The following is a 22820-nucleotide window of genomic DNA, read 5'->3' on the forward strand; positions in this document are numbered from 1 at the left end:
TCTGGTATGACTAACCAATGAAATGTTTATGAACATTCATGCAAACAGGTATAGGCTGTGTTTCAGGTTGTTGTGGCCGAGTGGTTAAGGCGATGGACTAGAAATCCATTGGGGTCTCCCCCCGCGCAGGTTCAAATCCTGCTGACAACGAGAGGCATTCTTTAAGAGCGGTAAAAAACCAACAACGTATCACATTATACCAAATTGAAGATGTACCTTCATGAATAATATTGTGTTATCTCATAACTACTGGAAGCCACCAGTCTCCAGCAATGTATTTCTTAGCATTTATTTTCAGTCTGTGTTACAAGATTTGCAGTGAACGTATTGACTACTTTTTGACTATGATTATATCATGGCAGTGCAAGCATTTTTCCCAGGTTTCTTCTTTTATTCAGTTATATTTCAATTTCCTTGCGGGAGTCTTCCCAAAAGGATTAATAAAGATAAGTCTAAGTCTATCTCAGAAAAAATAAAAAACTCTCTGAAATCTTCAGGGATGTAGCTCAGTGGTAGAGCTCATGCTTTACCTGTATGAGGACCTGGCATCTCCAGCAGGTATTATGGTAGAGTCTTTAAAAGAGCTGCTAAAGATATTACCTCCTGTGGTAACTGACTGGTAACAGCACAACAAGCACTTTAAACGTACATTTCTATTTACAGTATTTATTAACTGTAGTGTAATGTATTTATTGTTTTATGCTCCAGTTTTAATGGGTGTAACAGCAGGTATGAGCACTGTAGTTTCTATTTTTATGGATAAAATGAACTTGACAAACTATTAAGTTTACTCTTCAGCCGGCAGAGACATTTCACTTCAGACACTAGCAGCAACAGATGCTACGTTAAACATCAGACTGGAAATATATTTATTTAAATACAGATTAGGGTTGGAACAGCACCTAGCTTCAGAGATCGTCTGGGAGTTTAACCCAGGACCTCTCGCACCCAAAACGAGAATCATACCGCCAGACCAACGAGCCATGTAAAAACATTCTATTTAACGTAATGTGTATAACCTGTTCAACTGTGCTTTGATTTCGGAGGTGGTCTGAACAATTATATTTACATTGTTGACGTACTGTCTGCTGATTATGCAGCAAACGTGTAAAAAATATACATTAGCCTATAACGGTTCAAAAAATAGAAGAAAAAAATCCACAGCCAATTTGCTAGTTGCTTGAGCAAAGTTTTTGCAGAGCAAAACGGAAATGTGTCATTGGTTCAAAGTTCATCCAAGTAATGTACTTAATATTTAGTAAATATATTTTCAATGCAACAACTTTCATTTCATCCAATTTCTTACATTAAATGTGTATGGGCTTCAAGGATTTTGAAAAGCTCCACGTTTTGCGTTACGTTACATTACGTTAGGGTCAGGGCTGCATGTCCTTTATTAGCAGGATTCAATTATTGTGAGAGAACGCTACGTTCGTGAGAAAACATTGCTATCTTGAAACATTACTTGAAATGAGACACATTTTTTCTTGTTCTAAGTCTTTATTGAATTCAAAACAAAAGATACACATTGTACAACAGCTGAAAATCTGAAGAATTAAAAGAACTAGCCCACTTTGTTTGTTTTGGAACATGATAGGGTGACGGTGACGTCATCGGCCAAATTATAACTTTTAATATCTCGAAAACAAAAGCTGCACAAACGACAGGTTTAACTGCACAAACCTGCACAAACGGAGCACTAACGAACTAGCCCACTTTGGTTTCTTTTGGAGCGATATGGGGGATGGTGACGTCATCGGCCAAAATTATAACTTTTAATATCTCAAAGACGAAAGCTGCACAAACGAAAATTTCAACGGCACAAACCTGCACAAACGGAGCACTAACGAACTAGCCCACTTTGGTTTGTTTGGAGCGATATGGGGGGATGGTGACGTCATCGGCCAAAATTATAACTTTTAATATCTCGAAAACGAAAGCTGCACAAACGAAAATTTCAACGGCACAAACCTGCACAACGGAGCACTAACGAACTAGCCCACTTTGGTTTGTTTTGGAGCAATATGGGGGGATGGTGAACTCTAGATGGAGCTAAAAAATTATTTTTAATATCTCAGAAACCAAAACTGCACAAACGAAAATTTTAACGGCACAAACCTGCACAAACGGAGCACTAACCATTCAGACTATTTGCTGAATTTTTTGACGTGGGTGGGGTGTCAGCTTCACGCAGCTCGGTACGCGCTGTGCGGGGGAGGGGTATGAGCAGCGCGTACACGAGTGATTGACACTGCTAAGACAGTCCTCCTGGCTCTGATTGGCTGTTTCTGACCGGGAGCGGTGTATTTCTGCAAGTGGCAGTAGGAGCACAGAGAGGAGCCACAGGAGCTTGATTTTTTCAGAAATTATCTGTCTCATATTCCACTGTCAAGAAATAGTGACAGTTTTAACAAATATGTAAAAAATAAATTTTTACAAAAGTTACCTACTGAAGCTTTAAGATTGACATCATCTGGTCTTTCCAGACAATGATTGAGAACAATCCATGACACTGTCAGGTCGCAGCTTTCCAAAGGGGGCCATGCAACTCTGCAGGGTGCCCAAACTTTTGCAGATGCCGTTTTTTTGTTTTCTGTTATTTTTAAAGTGTGAATGTACACAGACACACACTGTTACAGATCTGCCTTGAATGCCGTTTGTCTGTATTGAAAACATGGTTGTTACTCTGCTTTGTATTGTGGGATACTTGCCGTAGCCGTTGGGGCCAGGGTTTGCATAACTGAAATAGAATTTACTGTAACTCACATACTTTTGGTTTCGTAATAAGACTTCAGACATACTAATAAATGTCACAGACTTTTGTTTTTACTAACACATAACATGTTGCATAACAGCAGCTGTGACTCATGTCCGTGTTCTGATTGGTCCTCGACTCATCTCTGTTTTCTGATTGGTCCTTGACTCATCTCCGTGTTCTGATTGGTCTTGGACTCATCTCCGTGTTCTGATTAGTCTTCGACTCATCTCCGTGTTCTGATTAGTCTTTGACTCATCTCCGTGTTCCGATTGGTCCTCGACTCATCTCTGTGTTCTTATTGGTCCTCGACCCATCTGCATGTTCTTGTCACCTGTACATGCCGAGCACCGGAGATCTGATGCTGCTCACCGCACCCTACACACCTGTGACCAGGTGAGACGCACGCACACACGCACACACACACATACATGCACAGATGCACACCAATGCACTTACATAAACACTAATGCATATGCACACACAAACACACACACGCACACACACACATGCACACATATGCACACCAATGCAATTACACAAACATGTATGCATATGTACACACACACACACACACACACACACACACACACACACACACACACCTACCTCCTGTTGGACAGGTTTTGATGTAACTCTGATTTTTCTTTTCTTGACTTGGACTGAAATTATAAGGGTGTGTCATTGTCCTCTGTACTATTACTACTAACTACAGTGCTACTACTATTTTTACAGAATAATTCTTAATATTGTTAGCAGCTTGTATTGTTAGTGATGATAATAATAATAACTAACAGTAGTCCTTTGATACAACATTTATCAAAGGATTACAGTTGAAAATTAACTACTGACACATTTACAGAAAGGTTATTAATGTGCATTGTCCTTATAAGTAAATACATTTTTAAAAATCCATATAAACCCCTTATTGGTTGTTGACACTGGTTAGACACAGGATTAACAAACAGCATTGATTTGCCAATCTCCTCTGGGGGGAATGCAAGGAAGGAGTAAAAAACAACAACAAATTAAATGAAAACCACATTTCTTATAAGCTGACATCTACCTCCTGTTGGACAGGTTTTTATGTAACTCTGATTATTTTTTGACATGGACTGAAGTTATAAAGGTGTGTCGTTGTCCTCTGATCAGACGCACTCAGACACCCGGACTGAAGAAGAAGACGAGAGAAGAGCAGCTTGGTCTCTGCCAGTGTTTCCTCAACACACAAAGGTGAAAAGAGTCTTTTAATCGACCTGAAGAGTTCAGCAGGTGAGAATCCTAGCAGAGGAATGTGTAAATGTCTGATAATCAGATCACGTTGATCACATTGTGATGTGTTTCTGTTTAACTGGACAGTTTGAAGGTTTCTTTATCAGAATCAGAATCAGAATCAGCTTTATTCGCCAGGTATGAGGACACATACGAGGAATTTTTCTTTGGAGCATTGTTGGTCACACTGTGCTTACACACAAAACAACCAAAACAAAATAATATACACACTAATATATACACACAATATATACATACTCTAAAGAGAAGTCTAAGTCTAAACCAACTAAACTATGCTGATTAGCTGATTCAAAAATACGTTTTTGAAATATTCTGTAGAATTTGTCTCTAAGTTAAATGACGTGATCTGAACAAGGTTAGCATGTATTACTGCGCGAGGCTCTCATGTACAATCTGAGCTCAACCTCACTCATCAGTGAAAAATGTAGAGAATGCCAAAACTGGTCTGCAGTATCGGTGAAACTGGAGTTTGTGCGTTCAAAACAACCATCTTAAACCTCTGACACACCTTTGGCTTTGCTGAATCCTACAGACGCTCATTTGTTAAAGGTTCACAATGTTCATATCTGGAACTAAAGAAAGTTTTTCAATTTGGGGACATGGAACGCATTTTGAATGGGCTTCACCAGATGTGGTGATTACAGTTACATCTATATCACTGGACTACATATATGTAGTTAAAGCAACAAGCAGCTCTGAACAGCCGTCTGGAGAAGTAGCGGTCATGGCTATTCCTCGGAAAAAAATGACATGCAAACTCCTGCAAGTTAGAGCACACTAATCAAACTCTTTAGTGCTGACAGACTCTAAACAACCCGGATAAACCAACTTAACCCTTGTGTTGTCCTCGGGTCAAATTTGACCCGTTTTCAGTTTTATTAATCACAAAACAGCTAATAATAAATAAGCTGAAAATGTCAACATTAGAAATATCAAATAACTTTGGAAAAAACATTTTAAAAAAAGCACCCACAGCATTGAAAAAGTGACAAAAATATCAGAAAAAAGCAAACAGTGTTGACACAAAATGTCATGGTTGATGGGAAGGAAACACAAGGGTTAAAGAACTCATTGGATAGAAACCTGTGGTGGAGAGGTCACTGAACACAACAATCTATCATAGATAACCCTGATCCACTAATTCTGGTATATTTCTTGTATCTTTGGTTTGTGAGTATGTCCTTGGTAACTAATTGCTTGTTACTGCTTGCTTAATAAAGTCTATCTATCTATCTATCTATCTTGTTTTGAGTGGCATCCGGTTTCTGAGTGTCCTTTGTCTTCAGTCTCCGGGTGAGCTGTTCAACATCTGCATGGCTTTCTACGTCACTAGAGACGAGTGGCTAACTGTAGCATGCTAGCTCGTACATAACAGCCACTAGTTGACCATAATCTCCGAAATAACTACTTCCTGTCCCTGTTCTACTTACTGTCCCTGTTCTCCTTACTGTCCCTGTTGTGTCCCTGGTCTAGAAGAAGTCTCCCAGCTAATCCGGCCTTGGACTAACCAAAGCTGGAGAAAGAGTTATCAGCTGATGGGATCTTACCGAGCTACTGAGCATGTGCAGCTCCCAGCAAAGATAGGATAGAAGTGAGATGTCTCACTCTGGAGATAAAACTAGGGAGATGTCTCACTCTGGAGATAAAGCAGAGACCTAAACAAACAGGGTGAAAACAAGATCTGCAGCAATGTGCAGTACAACACAAATATGGTGTTTTTATCAAATGAAACCATGTAAACCTATTCTGGTAAAACCTCAAAAAACAATTATGAACATGAAAATGAGCAGAATATGGGCGCTTTAACGACTGAAAATGGCTGGTCGTCAAGTGCAAGAGCCTAGTTATATTTTTACAGCCAAGAATCTCCAAACGGCTGGCATTGCTTCTCTTCTGTCGCTTATACCTGCTTGATAGAGAAGTTATTGTCACGTTAATATGAGGTGGTATCGGTTGTGGTAGAATTGGAGTCATTTTATGACTACAAGTAAGTACATGTGCAAGGCATCGGACATCCTAGGTTCCCTAGTCTAAACTGGACTCAGGGGTTGATAACACCAATAATTTGTTCCTCCAGTGAACAATGGCACAGTTTGTGGAAGACTCCAGCCTCAGGGACTGGGAGGTGATTGATTCTGGGGGTTTTGGACAAATCTACAAAGCCAGGCATCATCATTGGGGCTATGACGTGGCCATTAAACTGTTTCTTCAGGGCGAGGGGTAAGTGCTTACAAAAGATTTCCTGTTTATAACTATATAAAGTTGTATTAATTACTCATAATGCAAAGAAACACACAGGACCGAGAAGTCTTTGCTGCATGAGATCGAGATGATGCGTCAAGCCACCAACCCGTATGTCATGGCCGTCCGAGGGATCTTCAAGGGTCAGACGCCCTATAGAGGGTCAAGAGAGCTTGGTGTGGTCATGGATTTCATGGAGAGAGGATCATTGGCCTCCCTACAGGTGAGCAGGGGTGGAACAACTACTTATATATTTTACTTAGAGTAGGAATACTCTGTAAAAAATACTTATGCTACAAGTAAAAGTCTTGCATTAACAATAAATTAGCATAGAATAAATACATAATACATTTGTTGTCAGAGTTATACTGTTACATGTTAAAATAGTCATTAGTAAAGAAAAAACATTAAAATAACATCATATTTCAAACCTTTGAATGGTGGTGTGTAGGAGTAGGTCACTGTCTCCACTCTCCACTATTATCCACTTTGTGGATCTGAAACCATCTTACAGGAAGCATTGAGGGGAACTCCACCCTGGCCGCTGGTCTTCAGACTGGCTCACCAAGTGGCTCTGGGTATAAACTTCCTCCACGGTCTGCCCCAACCCGTGCTCCACCAGGACCTGAAGCCCCAAGCCGTGCTGCTGGACGACGCTCTCAATGCCAAGGTGAGTCCCAGGCTTTGAGGAGAGGCCAGGCCTCATGTTATACTTTATACTTTTACAATAGCTTGCAGTTTTCAGGCTCCATTTAGTCTGGAGTTTAAATGGAGCTTAAAAAAAATATTGTGAACCCAATAGATACAGACATGGGTGTTCCTTACATGTTGCAGCTTGATAATATGCAGTAGTGTAATAACCTGATAACATTTATTTTGTATTCTCATTTTAAATATGTAAGTTATTAATGAGATGCTCAACTTTTATTTGGTTTATGTCAAAGTGCATTACATTTATTGAAACAAATATATATTATTCTGTTCAGACTGTTATTTCCAGTTGACAATATGTTAATGATGTTTCAAGGTTTGTTTGGTACAGAGAAAAAACGTAATAATTGTTTGCTTTAGAGATGACCTGTGAGAGTTTGATTTCCGGTTGGCCGGGAGGGAATCACGAGAAGAAGTAGAAAGAGAAAAAAAAACATGAAAAAAAAAACAAAAACATGACATGAGGGTGTAGAGCAGAGAAAAAACGTCAAGCAGATAGTGGGAGTCCAACCACATGGCCTAGCGTGTTAATGTGTATTTTAATTACATGGGACTGTGAACTGTTTTCCTTATTTCGCTATGCGTGTTAGTCTGCGTTTTATACTGCCGGTCAAGTGTGGTTTTGTTGGACTCAAGCCGCTAGCTAGCTTAGCTTAAAAAAAAACCTGCTAGCTAGCTTAGATGCCACATTCTTCGTCTGCATACACGCTGGTTGGAAGAGGTTTCGGAGGTCGTCACGGAAGTGTTGCTACGAAGGGTTTGCTGTGAGTCAAAGGCGGCCTGTTGCTCATCGCTTCTGTGCGGACTGAAACGGGTCTGAGAAGAGGACGCGGTAGGAACTGTTGTCATTCTACACACAACCTTGGCGGTGGGCCTATTGTTGGCCTTGCTTTTCTTTTCTTCTCCTCATGAGCTTCAACTTTAAGCGCGCCAACGAAATGTAATGCAAGCTTGCTAAAAGAACGAACTAAAGCAAAGAGTGCACTCAAGTTAATAGTGAAGACTAAACGGCCCGGGTCTTTTCTGTTTACTATTTTATTGTCATATTGGGGATGTGTTTGTACTAATGTGAAATCAATTCTGCCTTCAATGAATACAAAAAAATCGAATAGAGCCACTGTGTTGGTGTTGTTTTTCAATTTTCTGTAAAATTGAAAGGGTTAATATGGAGTATTAAGTTGATCTTATTTGAGGTTATTAAACCAGGGTTGTTCTCCTGGCCTCTCATTAATTGCTAAAGTCATAACGAAAGTCATATCTTACCCTAGACAGATTTATTATACACTGAGATGTCTCTTTCACCATGTGTAACCTTGGGATAGTTGCATGAAATGTTATTCATATTTTGAGCCTCTGGTGAGAGGGTTACAGTAGTAAAGAGTGGCAATGGAAACACTTTTAAGATGGACTGTATTATCGTTTTTGGATCAAATGGCCTTTGAATGGGAGAACTAGGGGCACTACTATGATAGCATCAACATGAGACGTTACTCCAAGCATCACCAGGAGCTCTACACATTAAGAGCAATCTCCAGCTCACCTAACTGCAACCCCTCCCCACCACGACTACATCTTGATATCCTTGAATATCACAAATAGGATTGGTGAAAAGGAGCAACCCAAGACACAGCACACGCTTTGGATATACGTGGATTAGATAGCCCCCACCCCATACTCCTACCACATCTCAAACAGTATCTCCACATCTGGTCAGACGTCTTCTGCAGATCCACAAACACATGTAACCAAATGAGCATTGTTTCTCTTCAATCTGAGAATCCTTTTACCTTGAGACCAAAGCTCCCTGCTGTAGCTTCAGCAATGGAAGCTTTGAACATTGCCCACTTAGGTTCAATGCCCTCTTCCTTCAGGGAAGCCAGAAAGGTCCGCCGGAGGTGTGATTTAAAGATCTGAGAAGGGACCTTCTCAGAAATTCCCAGTTCACCTGCACTACCTGTTTGTCAAGGTCTTTGTCTAACCCCAACAGTCCCATGAAGACCAATGTGGAAACCAACCCACAGAGAGAGTTGTGTTGAGCTGATAGTCTCAATTAGTTTTCTAGCAACTCATTAGGCGATGGGTTGAATGTAATGGACGTTCATTAATATCAAAATGTTACGAACTAAAGCTCAATTATAACAGTCACAAACATTAATTAAGACTCCTTCATATAATAGCTGGTTTCATTTCTGACTTCTACACACCCGTTCAAATGAAGAACTTCTTCTGTCTCCTTCCTCTCTTTGCTAAATCTCTCTGCAGCTTACAGGTTTTGGCATTGCCCGGATTGACTGCAACGTCAGGCAGTTTTCCAACGACGGTGGACCACTAGGATGGATGATAGCACACATGTCACCAGAGTCTTTTAAAACACCGTACCGACCTACCAGAGCCTTTGATATCTACAGGTATGAGAGCATACCAACACTCGAATAAAAGTGTTTTATTTATCACATAATAAATAATAACTGGAGACGGGATCGCTCCAGCTGCCATGCTAACACATGTTCAGTATAGACAGGAAGTCAAAATATCAGTTTCTTAGTCCTTTAACAGGAGAGTGAACTGTTTTCAGGTAGGAGGGATACTAATAGGACTTCATACACAGATTTCCTACATGACATTAAATATCCTCGTTCTCACATGAGCATTAATTAACAGATGACAACAACCCCCAGCCAGCAATCGACCAGGGTGTGATTGTTATCATATGGATAATATTCCTGACATGAAATTCTCTCTGTCTGTCTTTCAGTTATGGGATACTCCTTTGGTCCATTGCCACAGGGAAACAACCATATGGGCGTAAGTGTTGTGTCTTGTATTTTGTTTGCATTATTATATATATCTGTACATAAATATCTGTACATAGATTATGTACATATTTGTACATATTTATATTTTTCCATTCTGAATACTTACTTTTGTAATATCACTTATATTTGTTCACACTTCAATATTATTGATATTATGGTTACTTACTTTTGTTATATTATTTAATTACATATTATTCAATTTAATGTCACTTACTTACATTGCCATATTTTTTGCACTATAGCCACCTCACTTTACTTTACTTTAATATACTTCTTATATAATGCCACTTTACACTCATTCAGTACTTTTTGCACATTATCTGTTGTCTGCCTGTTGATTGGTTGCTGTTTTGCCTCCTAATGTGGACAAATCTCTGCTGTAACAGGAGAATTTCCCCATTGTAGGATGAATAAAGTATTATCTAACGTAATCTTACACATGGTGCAGGAACGGCAGGACTCCGTAAGTGTAGATGGAGCTGCCTTACAGCAGACGTCACTGTGGTGCTGCCATTAATATATGAAATTAATAATTGCAGTGCTTTAAATTTCATACATGTCCAAACAGTTCTTTAGGACAGCATGTCATTTGCTACTGCTACTCAATGCTAGGCCTTATCTAAATGCAATTATTTTACATAATCTGTTATTTAACCATAGTTAATTACTGACATGAGCTAAGGTGCTAAGGTCCGTGACTGACAGTAATTGTCAATTCTATGTTAATTTAAGAACAAAACACAATGTTTTTTTATGATTATAAAGAGGCTCGGTTTACTTTATAGACTCTGTACTTGTGTTGTTACATTATCTGGGTCACATGACATTGATGTAGCAAAAGACATATCATGGGTTCGAAAAAGGGATAAATACATTTGACTAAAAGAGACAGTTATTTGGTTAATCGTGATCATTTTTGAAATTATTAATTGTACAGTGATTTGGAATTGTTACAGACTCATTTAACCTCAAGACCACTCTGACAGCCTTTCTAATTCTTTCTCCAATGTAGATACAAAACCTAATTTAATAGTGTTACGCATCCCGCAAGGAGAGCGCCCACTGCTGGATGATATCAAGGGCAATGCTGCCGGGTTGACTGAGTTGACAAGACTGATGGAGAGATGCTGGGATCAGAAACCTGAACGAAGGCCCACAGCCCTTGGTGAGGAAACTACGTCATTCACCTCTGATGCAGTGAATTAACACGGAAAAACAGCTTGTGATGCCGGGCTCTAACGTTACAGTCTTTACTCTATGTTGTGAACCACAGAGTGTACAACTGAGACAGAACAACTGTTCAAGATGCACAAAGATGAACTCAACAAAGCTGTCTATGAAGTACTGGAGAAACTGGTGAGGAACAAATCTCTTCATTAACACTCAAGTCCCGCTAAGATAAAATGTAGCAAAACGACCAACTGGTCTTACAAAGAAATGTGTTCACAAACCCCACTTAAGCACTTTTTACAAAGAGTCTGACATTCACTAATGTTTTCTTATCTTGGATTTGCTATGAACAAAATCTATGAACACTCAAGAGCACTCTCACACACATGTGAGAAAGGACAATTTGCTTCAAATAATTGGTTACTGCATTTTATTTAATTGTACAGTCATTTACAATGATAGTATTGTACTGTAATGTATTTCTGCCCATTTGTTGAAAAAACAAATCATACTATGCAACGAAACATTAACACTGCAATTTACAGTACATCGTACATACATAAATATACATATTATTATACATATATAATTTACATGATACATATATAAACAGATTAAATCCTGCATTTTTTGGGGATTGATCATGCTATTTATAGGGATAAAATGTCTCTGTTGTGTTTGTCCAGACTCAGTAGCTGTTTCCATCCACACGTCTTTATCCAAATTATATGATATTGAATGAAAAAAGCATCATGGAAACAGAAAAATGTGAATATCGACTCAAAGGAAATGCGTTTGGTCTCATGGGATTTTATCTTGATGATATTTGGCTTATGCAATAAACGTTGATGGAAACGTTAGTTGCTGAATAAATAATTTCTAAGTTTTAGTTAATTTTATGGTTGCAACCCGTACTAAAATGAAGAAGTTGAAGTTCATTTCCCCCAGTATTTCCTCTCAGTCTGCACACATGACGGGCGTCAACAAAGACAGATGGAAGTGGACGGACGAGGAGATGAGAGACTTTTTGAATTTAATTTACGAAAAACATATAACGGCTATTTTAGATAGCAATAATCTAAGAAATTGTGGAAATTGCGGCAAGATGCAAGAGACAATTTCTCACTTTTCACTTTGAGCACACGAAAAGCGTGGCTCGTTTATTCAACAGGAGGAAACCAATGAATACAGAATAAGGCGCTGTGCCTAATGCCAACCTCATAACGTCCCACGTCATCACGCCTTCACAACATTTAAAGGGGCCGTGTTCCCTGAACAGTTATCATTAACTGTGGTGACTCAAGGGCAGTAAATTACATGTCTAATTAACTGTGTGTGGAACAACACTTATCAACCAGGTGAATTATGTATGTCACGGTCACTACAAAATGCCATAATTTTTCAAGGACTTACGAACAAATTGGCTGACAAAGGTTACGACGCCGTGAGACGTCCTGCAGAGTAAATGGAAGACGCTCAGACAGAGAGACATGTCTCAAAAATTATCTAATCAACCAATTATCTAATCAACCAATCACATGGCAGTTGCTTCAATGCATTTAGGGGTGTGGTCCTGGTCCAGACCACCTCCTGAACTCCAAACTGAATGTCAGAATGGGAAAGAAAGGTGATTTAAGCAATTTTGAGCGTGGCATGGTTGTTGGTGCATGTGTCGGTGTAATGGTGTGGGGATGTTTTCTAGGCCCCTTAGTGCCAATTGGGCATGGTAAATGGCAAGGCCTACCTGTGCATTGTTTCTGACCATGTCCATCCCTTTATGGCCACCATGTACCCATCCTCTGATGGCTACTTCCAGCAGGATAATGCACCATGTCACAAAGCTCCAATCATTTCAAATTGGTTTCTTGAACATGACAGTGAGTTCACTGTACTAAAATTGCCCCCCCAGTCACCAGATCTCAACCCAATAGAGCATCTTGCTCTATTGGATGTGGTGGAACGGGAGCTTCGTGCCCTGGATGTGCATCCCACAAATCTCCATCAACTGCAAGATGCTATCCTATCAATATGGGCCAACATTTCTAAAGAATGCTGTCAGCACCTTGTTGAATCAATGCCACGTAGAAATAAGGCAGTTCTGAAGGCGAAAGGGGGTAAAACACAGTATTAGTATGGTGTTCCTAATAATCCTATAGGTGAGTGTAGGTAGTGGTGGAATGTAACAAATTCTTCGTTACCATACTTTATTTTTCACAAATCTGTACTGTACTTAACTAGAAACAATAGTGCTTTTGACTTTTACTTTGTAACATTTTGCAGCAATTATCAATACTTTCTACTCCACTATGCTTCTAGTAACATTACATTACGTTACATTTTCTTACCAGTGTAGTTTGGTTGCCATAGATACATATGGTGCACCACCATTACTTCAACGGCTTCCTTGTCTTAAACGCCAGGCCTTGTTTGTGGTAGTGGACATCTTCTGCTTTTACTAAAGTAAATATGTCTCTGGTTATTTTTACTTTTACTTACGTACTGAGCTTCAGTACTTCCTCCACCAATGCAATATACAAGTCATCTGCGACTCCAACAACCATCTCTGAAGGCGGTCTCCCACTTCACAGGAGCTGCACAGCAAGTGTTGTGTCCTTAAATGGGAATTTTATTACGCTAATTAGGAACAACAGGCACGCACTTTCAATTACAAAGACATGAGATTCATCAATCTTTAGAACACAGGTGCAAAAAATTCTGTTGGTTAAGAACACATCATCATCCGACGTAGACTTCTCTTAGGTACTTTTTTTAGATCATATTTAAGAGAAAACTTAGGATGATATCACTGAATGAGGCCCATTGTTTTTATCATTGTGTAACTGGCTCTTTCTCTTTCCAGAAGCAAAAGGAAGGAAAGGGCATGGCAGCAGGAAATAAGGTTCAGAGGGATCCAGTTGCTGTGGCTTCAGGTCTGTTTTTTTAAAATACAGTTGCCTTAGTCCAGACCTTTGATTCACTTATTTTTAATTTATAGTATCAATTCATAACAAGAGTTGTCTCGAGACACTTAACAAATAGAGTAGGTCTAGACCACACTCCAGAATTTACAAGGACCCAACAGTTCTAGTAGTTCCCTCCAGAGCAAGCAGTGCAACAGTGGCGAGGAAAAACTTCCTTTTAGTTAGAAACCTGGGACAGACCCAGGCTCTTGAAGCGGTGTCCGACGACCAGTTGAGGTTGAGAGGAATAGTGGCAATAACAGTCACATAAAATATAATTGAACAGTGACTAAAAAATAGGAAATTAAGTTTTGTGTCTGACACTAAGTTTACTGATCAATCGTCTGGCATATCTGTACATACACACTGCCGCCCTCTTGAGCTGCAAAGGAAGCTCTGGCCGACCCGTCACAATGCTTGCAAAAACTTATGGGAAGCTTTTGACGCTTTGGCTGCTCTGATGTTGCAGGACAGTCACATCTTGTGTTTTTCTGAATCAGCCAGCACAAAGGATGTCTATATTCTGATTGGTTGCTGGTCGTTTGTCGCTGGACTGCGTCATAGCTCATTACCATGAAGTTGACTCAAATTCAACTTTCTGCATGGAATGCGTGGAAAAGGCGTGATTGGGAGGAACGGCCTCCCTGATCCAAACCAGAGTGGTTGTCTGTTGTTGGACTTCTGTGCTAGTTATGGATTGTCTATAACATACATGTTCAAACATAGGGATGTTCATAAGTGTACTTGGTATCAGAGCACCCTAGGCCGAAGATCAATGATCAATTTTATAATTGTTTTGTTTGATCTCAGGCCGTATGTTTTGGACACTCGGGTGACGAGAGGGGCGGAGCCGTCAACTGATTACTGTCTGGTGGTGAGTTGGGTCAGGGGATGGGGGAGGACTCTGGACAGACCTGGTAAGCCCAAACGGGTGGCAGAGCTTTTCGTGCATCCCTGTGGAGGCTGGGGGCATTGAACCTGAGTGAACAATGTTCAAAATTTCTATTGCTAAAGCTGCTGGGCGTTTTGGTCTTAGGTGCCTCAAGGGGCAGTAATCCACAAACACAATAATGGACACTGTTGGTCAGGGAAGCCGTCCGACTGAAGGATTCTTTCTGGACACTGGAGGCAGTGGCAAAGTACTGAAAGGCCTAAAGGCCTAAAGGGCTGCAGCCTCTGCCATGAAAGAGGCAAAGCAGTGGGTGTGGGAGAAATTCAGAGAAGACACAGAGAAGGACTTTTGGTCGGCACCAAGGTGCTTCTGGAAGATCGTTCCCCACCTCAGGAGGAGGAAGCGGGGAACCATCTATGCTGTGTGCAATAAGGATGGGATGCTGTTCACCTCAACTGAGGAGGTAATAGAGTGGTGGAAGGAGCACTTTGAGGAACTCCTAAATCCAGCTAACATGCCCTCTATGGGAGAGGCAGAGCTGGAGGATGATGGGGGATTGTCAATCTCCCTGGTGGAAGTCATTGAGATAGTTAAAGCCCCAGGGATTAATGCGATCCAGAAGTGCTTCAATTTCTGGGTGTGGAAGGGATGTCTTGGTTGACACGCCAGTCTACATATGTTTTGTGGATCTGGAGAGGGTGCATGACCGAGATACTGTGGGAGGTGCTGCGGGAGCATGGGGTTAGGCAGGGAGTCCCTTCTCAGGGCCATTCAATCTTTGTATGACCAAAGCAGGGGCTGTGTCCAGGTTCTCGGTAGTAAGTCAGACTCGTTCTAGGTGAGGGTTGGCCTCCGCCAGGGCTGCGCTTTGTCACCAATCCTGTTTGTAGTATTTATGGACAGGATATCGAGGCGTAGTCGGGTTGGGAGAGGTTAGATTTCGGTGGACTCAGGATCTCATCACTGCTTTTTGCAAATGATGTGGTTCTGATGACATCATTGGCCTGTGACTTTCAGCACTGGATTGGTTTGCAGCCGAGTGTGAAGTTGCGTTTTCAGCTCCACTTTTTTCTGCTTTTAGAGAGCTACGTGAACACATGAAACTATATTAACCCTCTGAGCCCAAGACACTTGCCAACGAGTAAAAAAGCACCTCTGATTCATAGTTTAATAACTTTTGAACCATACAAGCCATTTACTCACCTCCGGTTTTGTTTAAATCCTGACGTTTTCGCGTTTATGGCAGTCTTTTACGGGTCTTTCTAGGCTCTACAGGGGATTTTCTATCCAGCCTGGAACTTCAGCCTCTTTGGGCTTTAAATCGCAACTGTTATATCCAAGATTGATCCACTTTATGTCCATAATTCATCGCGTTTTGGCTCATTTCTGCCGCTAGCTCGCGGCTCCGTCTGTGCTCTTTCTCTGCTCTGTCTCTCCTGTCTGTTTTTCAGGAAGTACATGCCCATATATGGGAGATTAAGGCACCCCTCTTGTATGGAAGGCCAGAGGGGACAAAAAGGCCTTTAGACTCTATGGAAGGCCAAATGGTGCACTATTTAGACACACATTTGCTTGTATAACATGTGTAATATCAATAAATATGACATTATTATGTTATTATTGGCATAAGTAAATGTCATGAGAGCAAAAGCGTCTTGAATTTCTTTGAAAAAATGCATGTATTTTGTCAACTGTATAAGTTATAATGATTATTTCTTCACAGTGTGACTCCCAAGACATATGACAAGTGTTTTAGAATGGAAAATGGCTTAGGTTTTACTTATATGTCTGTGATATCAATACATATCTGGAAGATTCATGTTCCGTTTTATTTATTTATTTGTCTTTAAGGCCCTACAACCATTTTTAACATGCAAGTGACCTCACTGCAACCCAAATATTCCAATAACCCAGTTTGTCCTGAAAAAAATGATGTTCATATCTTGACTGTAGACAACAGGGTTGATGTTTTACAAGCTTTTTTATAAAATAAATCCAGACGGAAATTAAACTGTAAAAATGGCCTCAGGGCCCAGAGCGTTAATTATGAATTTATTTTTTATTAATGGCCACTAATATATGATATTTTATCTTCTTTGAATTTTAATTATTTATTTATTATTATTCTGTGCATTTTTCTGCTGATACTGTCATCACCTTGCACCTTAAAAGAAGAGAAAAATAAAGTTAATTCTTTACTGTGATTGGGAGAGAGCGCTCCCACAATCCCTTTTGTGGAGAAAGATTGAATTACTCCATTCTTTCATTTGGAGTGGTTGAGGAACAGAAGTAAGTAATGTTGTTTAGGTATTACATTTTTAACAAATGTTTTTTTTTCTTTGTGGTGTTAAACATATGGCTTAGCATTTGCTGGTATAATTGCAGACTTTCAGAAAGACCATTATAGATAGCCTATAGGCCTATATACATATTTTTTATACATCAAGGTTGACTTGGCTAGCTAATCTAAAAAGCACATGGCAGGTTAGCATAATTGCTTTGTAAGTAGGCAATTTAGTGACTAACTTGGATTCCGTTCTGGTTCTAATTGTGATGTGTCTTGATTTGGCGTAAATGTTGCATGCTGAAATGTATGATTTTTATTTTTTGCTCCATTTGTTCAGCTGGCATCTCCAATTAAATTACCGTCCGTCCAGGACCCTGAAATAGAGAGGGCGCGGCAGGCCCTGCAGCTGTGCGCGGTAGGCTGAATGGTTTTTGTTTGCTTTGATTCTTAATAATGTCTGCATGCCATGTCAGCTGCGTGGCGGGACCGTTTAATTTCAGCTACCATGTGAAGAGTTGTAAACTTCCTGCGTGACACATGCTTTCTAGAAATAGCAACAATTCCAAAATTTGCAGTACAGTGAAAAGGTTCACAAATAATTGCAATTGACATAATAGTCTCTTTCAGTCAATTTATTTAGTACTTTTTCAAGAAATATAAAAGTTTAATTGAATCCCATCTTTAACTTATATTGCTGTCATGTAACACAGATAATGTAATAACACAGGTACACAGCAGCCCGACGTAAACCACACATCTTAATTATCATAACTCAATTATCATAACATTTTAAATAATACAAATGTAATCACTTATATAAATGCATTTTTGCATGTCTAAACAAGGGGTGAAATGTAGTAGCAGTGATATATACTGGTAATAATAAGAATAATATACTTACAATTCTTATATATGTTGAATATTTTTAAGTATGTGCAGGCTAAATAGTATGAAGAGCAGTAGAATATGGATATGTATAGATGTATCTCACCAGGTCTCTAAAAGTTAATTTACAATTAAAAAATAATTACAAGTAAGCCTCAATATAACAAAAATATTTTAAGTTTAAAGAATAAGGAATTGGATGGATCCCCTTATTTTTTAACATCAGTACTTTGATAATGAAATATTATAAAGATAATAAATCTGATTAAACCATAAAACAAACAAAATATAAACACATCCAACAATGAGAAATATAATTAATTCAACAAATTGTTCCATGTGTCAATCTTAATTGTATAAAGTGCTTGACCATGCAGTTGGATGACAATCTTTTTTTTAGAATTGCAGTGAATTGCAACGACCCAGATGTTCCCCGGTACACCATGTTCCCCCAGATAATGGAAGCCACAACTGGGGTGATGACAGTGGTGTGCCGGGAACACCGGCTTAGGAGGGCTGCCGAGAGCCGGGAGAGGTGGCTCACAAGACAGCTGGAGCAGCGTAAGAGGGAGAAGGAGGCTGGAGACCTTCCAGAGGGAGAAGGAGGCTGCGGAGAGTAAAGTGCAACAACTCCAGCAAGAGCTGGAGTTGTTGCACGTAGCCGCAGCGTTTAATAGAGATGGTAAGTTTTTATTTGCGCTGCATATTGTCACAGCTACGACTGTGATAGTGTGGGTGTGAAATACAGGATCTGGAACTCACTGACCATTTAGCACATGTAGTGTGTGAAATAAATGTTTTGTTAATAGGGTTATTAGAAGATTATTTTGATACACAACTACTTTTATATTTATCCTTTTTCTTGCAGATGCAGCAATGCAGGCAGAGGCGGGAGAGACAGCTATTTAGTTTTTCACATATTTTTTTAAATAAAGGTTTTATTGATAATGACTTTCACATGGTATTGTTTTGGTTGAAGTTGAGGTTTCCCAAACCTAGCATCATCCTGTGTATTGAATTAACTACAAACATTTTTCTTGGACAAAATACAAACACTTTTTGTATTATTAACAAATAAAATTCAAAACATTCAGACATCGCAATTCAAAACATAAAGTTATAGTAAGGAAATTGCAACTTATATAACATAAGATCAGGTATCAACGGTAAAAAAAAAATATAAACAAAACCATGAGGTAGACAGCGGAGTAATAGTAAAAGTAAAAGAAATATAAAGGAAATAAATTATTTTAATATAACATTTTTTTTTTTTTTTAATATTTCACTAATTACTAATTAAAATATACAGCATGAATATATCAAACTGCACTATATGTATAGTGCCCTTTGGAAGTGACGTCACACTCCAATCCATGAACGCCATGACGGGCTGCCGAAGAGCGTCTGTAGGCAGACGGCAAGCCAAATGCATACATGTAGATTCATAAACTATCTGCAGAGCAATATCGACTGCATTTCTGGAATAAATGACTGACATACAGCCAACATACACATGTAAATGAGTAAAATATGTGTTTATTTCTACCAACACTAGAGTTGTGATGGTTAGAAAAGTGTAGAGAAGACCAAAAACGGCTTTTCATAGTTCGAATGAAGTGTGTAATACAATTCTAAAATGAGTGTTTATTTACATAGAGTCTGGTGTGTTCAGCGATGAGAGCCTAAGCAATATATATATATATATATATATATATATATATATATATATATATATATATATATATATAACACCCCAGTTTTGCTAAAATTATCATTTTAGTTTTAATGGTGAAGTGTTAAGTGTCTTATCCCTTCAGAGAAAGACCTTTTTATAACCTATTGAAGACCTTTCTGTTTCCCAGAAACAGAAATGACGTACCTAGCACTAAACCAACCGGACTCCGTTTAAAAAGCGGTACTTTTAGCGTGAATAAAGCCAACAGCTACAAACACTAGAGTAGTGATGGTTGAAAAGTGATTTGGGAGAAACCGTGCTTGATATCTGAATGCCCATTCAGCCCAATAAACACCAAAGTCTTGTCTTCGGTTTTAACTTGTAATCATGTTTCTACGTTAAAGTATGGCGATGCAGCATGGCCCCAAAGAGGTGTTGTTTTGAGCGATGTTGAGTGATTTCCCGAAGATTTCCCATTGAAGTCTATGAGGAATTTTGCACTGTGTTGGCAACGCTCCTTAACTTATAGTAGCCTACTAACGTTAGCTACTTCATGACAGCTAGCTACTATCCGGTTAACAGTCAGTTAGCACGCCTTTGCGCTCTAATTCAGCTAAATGTTTTAACTCGCAGAATACTTAAGTAACGTTATGGTTGTTAATTGTGTAAAGCTGCTTTCAGTAGATGGCAGCTAATTAGACGACAAAACAACAATAACAGGTTTCCTAATGTAACTTCTCTATTAATTACGTTAACGTTAAAGAAAACATACAATTAGTGCAGAAATTCAGCCATTTCTCTATTTCCCTGAGACAGTGAACTATAAACCAGCAGGAGTAACCGAGCTCCAGCAGCTGGTTGCTAGTCTTTTAGCTCGTGATATACGTTACAGCTTTCAGGGCCAATGACTTACGCCCCCCCAATAAGAGGATCCTGACGTGTTGTTTCATGTTTCCTCTCTGTTTGACAGAGAGTCAGACACGCTGCAGTATTACACTGATATTTATTTTTATGTGGCTGTCTAATTTTGAATGTTTCCGTAACCGTCATGACTAACCATAGACCGTTAATATTAATGGACAGAGCATGTGTGACGTCACCCATCAGTCTGTGGAGATCTGATATGAGTCGTCGAGTTTGTAGTTATGGGTGCAGCCATCCTGGTTGCGGATGGGATGGGGGGGGCAGAGACAGAGCGCTACCAGCAGCAGACCTAACAGTAAGTATATCTTTGTCCCATAGTTATTACATAGAACGAGTCACATTGTAAAGTAAATGTATCTGAAGTTACCATGTAAATTGTCTGTAACGTTAGCTTGCCACTTAGCTAGCTTTGGTAAAACATGCTAACGTTAACTTTTTACTTTTCAGTCGGCAAAATGCAAAACGGGGATTGTCTTATGCTTATCCTTATCTAATGCTAACTATTAGCACATGTATAACCAAGTTTCTCATAACGTTTGGTTAACTGCAATACCCATAATGCATCAATAATGTCCTGCTACTGTTTGCCCCGTCAGTTTATAGTGGGTACATTTACATGCGCGTTGAAGTTACTTCCGCACTTTGCCAAACCAAATGCACTGTCCATCAATATAAATACAGTCTGTGAGAGGCCAGAGAGAGGTCAAACTGTTTTTGTTTTGTTTGTTTTTTTACTTTTGGAGAGGATGGCGAAAAAATAAAGAATTAAATTCAACTGGTTTTATAATTGTCGCCCATATCCATCTTCATTAGCGGCTATTTCATGTATGGGGAACATGCATGAGTGTATTGTTTTCGTGCCCATGTAGATAAAATATATAAGCTGTCATATCAGAGGTATATTATCACGGATTGTGTATGGTCTGGATTTAATGTATTATTTCCTCTTTTTTTTTTTTAAATGCTTTTACTAATTGATGCGTGTATAAAAAGACACTGGGTTGTGGCGTAGAAGGGCCCCTCCCCTTCTACGTCATCAGCTGATCAATCGGAAGCAAGAGGGGACTCTGCAGAGATCATGGAAGGAAGCGGTCCCGTTTAGAGGGCTCTGCGTGGCATGTTTTCCAGGCGACACCAACCTCGGGATTAAGTATTTTTCTCGGTGGATTAACAGTTGGGATTTCTCCTCTGGACCACCGCAGCGACCCTGAACGGACCAGGGCGAGGTGTCCTAAATTACCCATGTGGACAATAATTAACTGCGGCTACTTGCCCCGCTTCTCCTGCCATGTTTTGTTTGGTTTGTTTCTACGTTTCAAGATCCGGACTATTTAAGTCTACTGACTGACATTTGTTTTGTTGGGACATTGGGGGGGTTTTTGGGGGAATCGTGGTTAAATGTGGGGAGAGTATTTGAGTGCTTTAAACGTGTTTGTATTAAGTGGGTGTGTCTGATGTTTAATTCGTTGTATTTCTAATGCACGCAGTTTAACCTATATTCAATGATTTTCTTTTCATTTATTAACCTTTTTATTGACCCAATTTAAAGGCCATTAGGGTGTTTGTGGTGTTCAGGGTATTCAGGAGCTGTTTAAATGAAGTAGGAAGTAGAACTAGACTATAGCCTACTTGTCTTTGTAGATATCAGATTTGCCCATTACCTCATTTTTTAAGCGTCGTTTTATGCGTTGAACTGTTACCCCTTTATTAATTATTTAATATAAACTGTCTATGTCCATGTTGTGGGTAAATGTAGCCAGGAGTTGAGCTAGTTGCAGTTGGTAAGAGGGGATATTTATTATAACTCCGAGTACAGCCGATAAGTCAAAATAGTGTTTACAAAAATAAATGGAATTAATGAAAGACAAAACAATTTCACCAAAAGTAAAAGTAATTGACTTGATGTCAATTCCAGGGAGCATCCGACAGACTTACATCCTATAGCCTCGGTTTCCCTCATGCTCTCCTCTAAAACACACTCAACTGCCTACCTATGTAGGCCTGAAGCCCACCCCTAAAATTGGATCATACCAATTCTACCATGTAGGGGTGGCTCAGATTACTAGACAGTTAAAAGGCTACATACAGCCAAAATGAACCTAACATACTAGACATTCACACCTTATACGTACATTTCACATTACCAATGAGGAACGGCTAGGTTAACAGGTGATTTTAATTGATCATTAACATAAAATATGAACCCACTAA

At 39.5% G+C, this 22820-nt stretch overlaps 1 protein-coding gene across 2 annotated transcripts; it reads left to right on the forward strand.

Annotated features, from left to right (window-relative positions):
- The first annotated feature begins 3815 nt into the window (after window positions 1-3815).
- Window positions 3816-17494, forward strand: LOC116676848 (receptor-interacting serine/threonine-protein kinase 3). Of its 2 annotated transcripts, none has more exons than XM_032507688.1 (10): window positions 3816-4027; window positions 6126-6268; window positions 6347-6512; window positions 6804-6959; window positions 9263-9408; window positions 9756-9805; window positions 10829-10981; window positions 11090-11172; window positions 13847-13916; window positions 17463-17494. In XM_032507688.1, the coding sequence occupies exons 2-10, from the start codon at window positions 6132-6134 to the stop codon at window positions 17477-17479; spliced, it is 978 nt and encodes a 325-aa protein (XP_032363579.1). In that variant the 5' UTR covers window positions 3816-4027; window positions 6126-6131; the 3' UTR covers window positions 17480-17494. The 2 variants fall into 2 exon arrangements, with proteins under 2 accessions (XP_032363579.1, XP_032363580.1); XM_032507689.1 differs by having other exon boundaries at window positions 13850-13916.
- Window positions 17495-22820: the final 5326 nt, after the last annotated feature.

The sequence above is a fragment of the Etheostoma spectabile genome, unplaced genomic scaffold (genome assembly GCF_008692095.1).
Source record: "Etheostoma spectabile isolate EspeVRDwgs_2016 unplaced genomic scaffold, UIUC_Espe_1.0 scaffold00003857, whole genome shotgun sequence".
NCBI classification, from domain to species: Eukaryota; Metazoa; Chordata; class Actinopteri; order Perciformes; family Percidae; genus Etheostoma; species Etheostoma spectabile.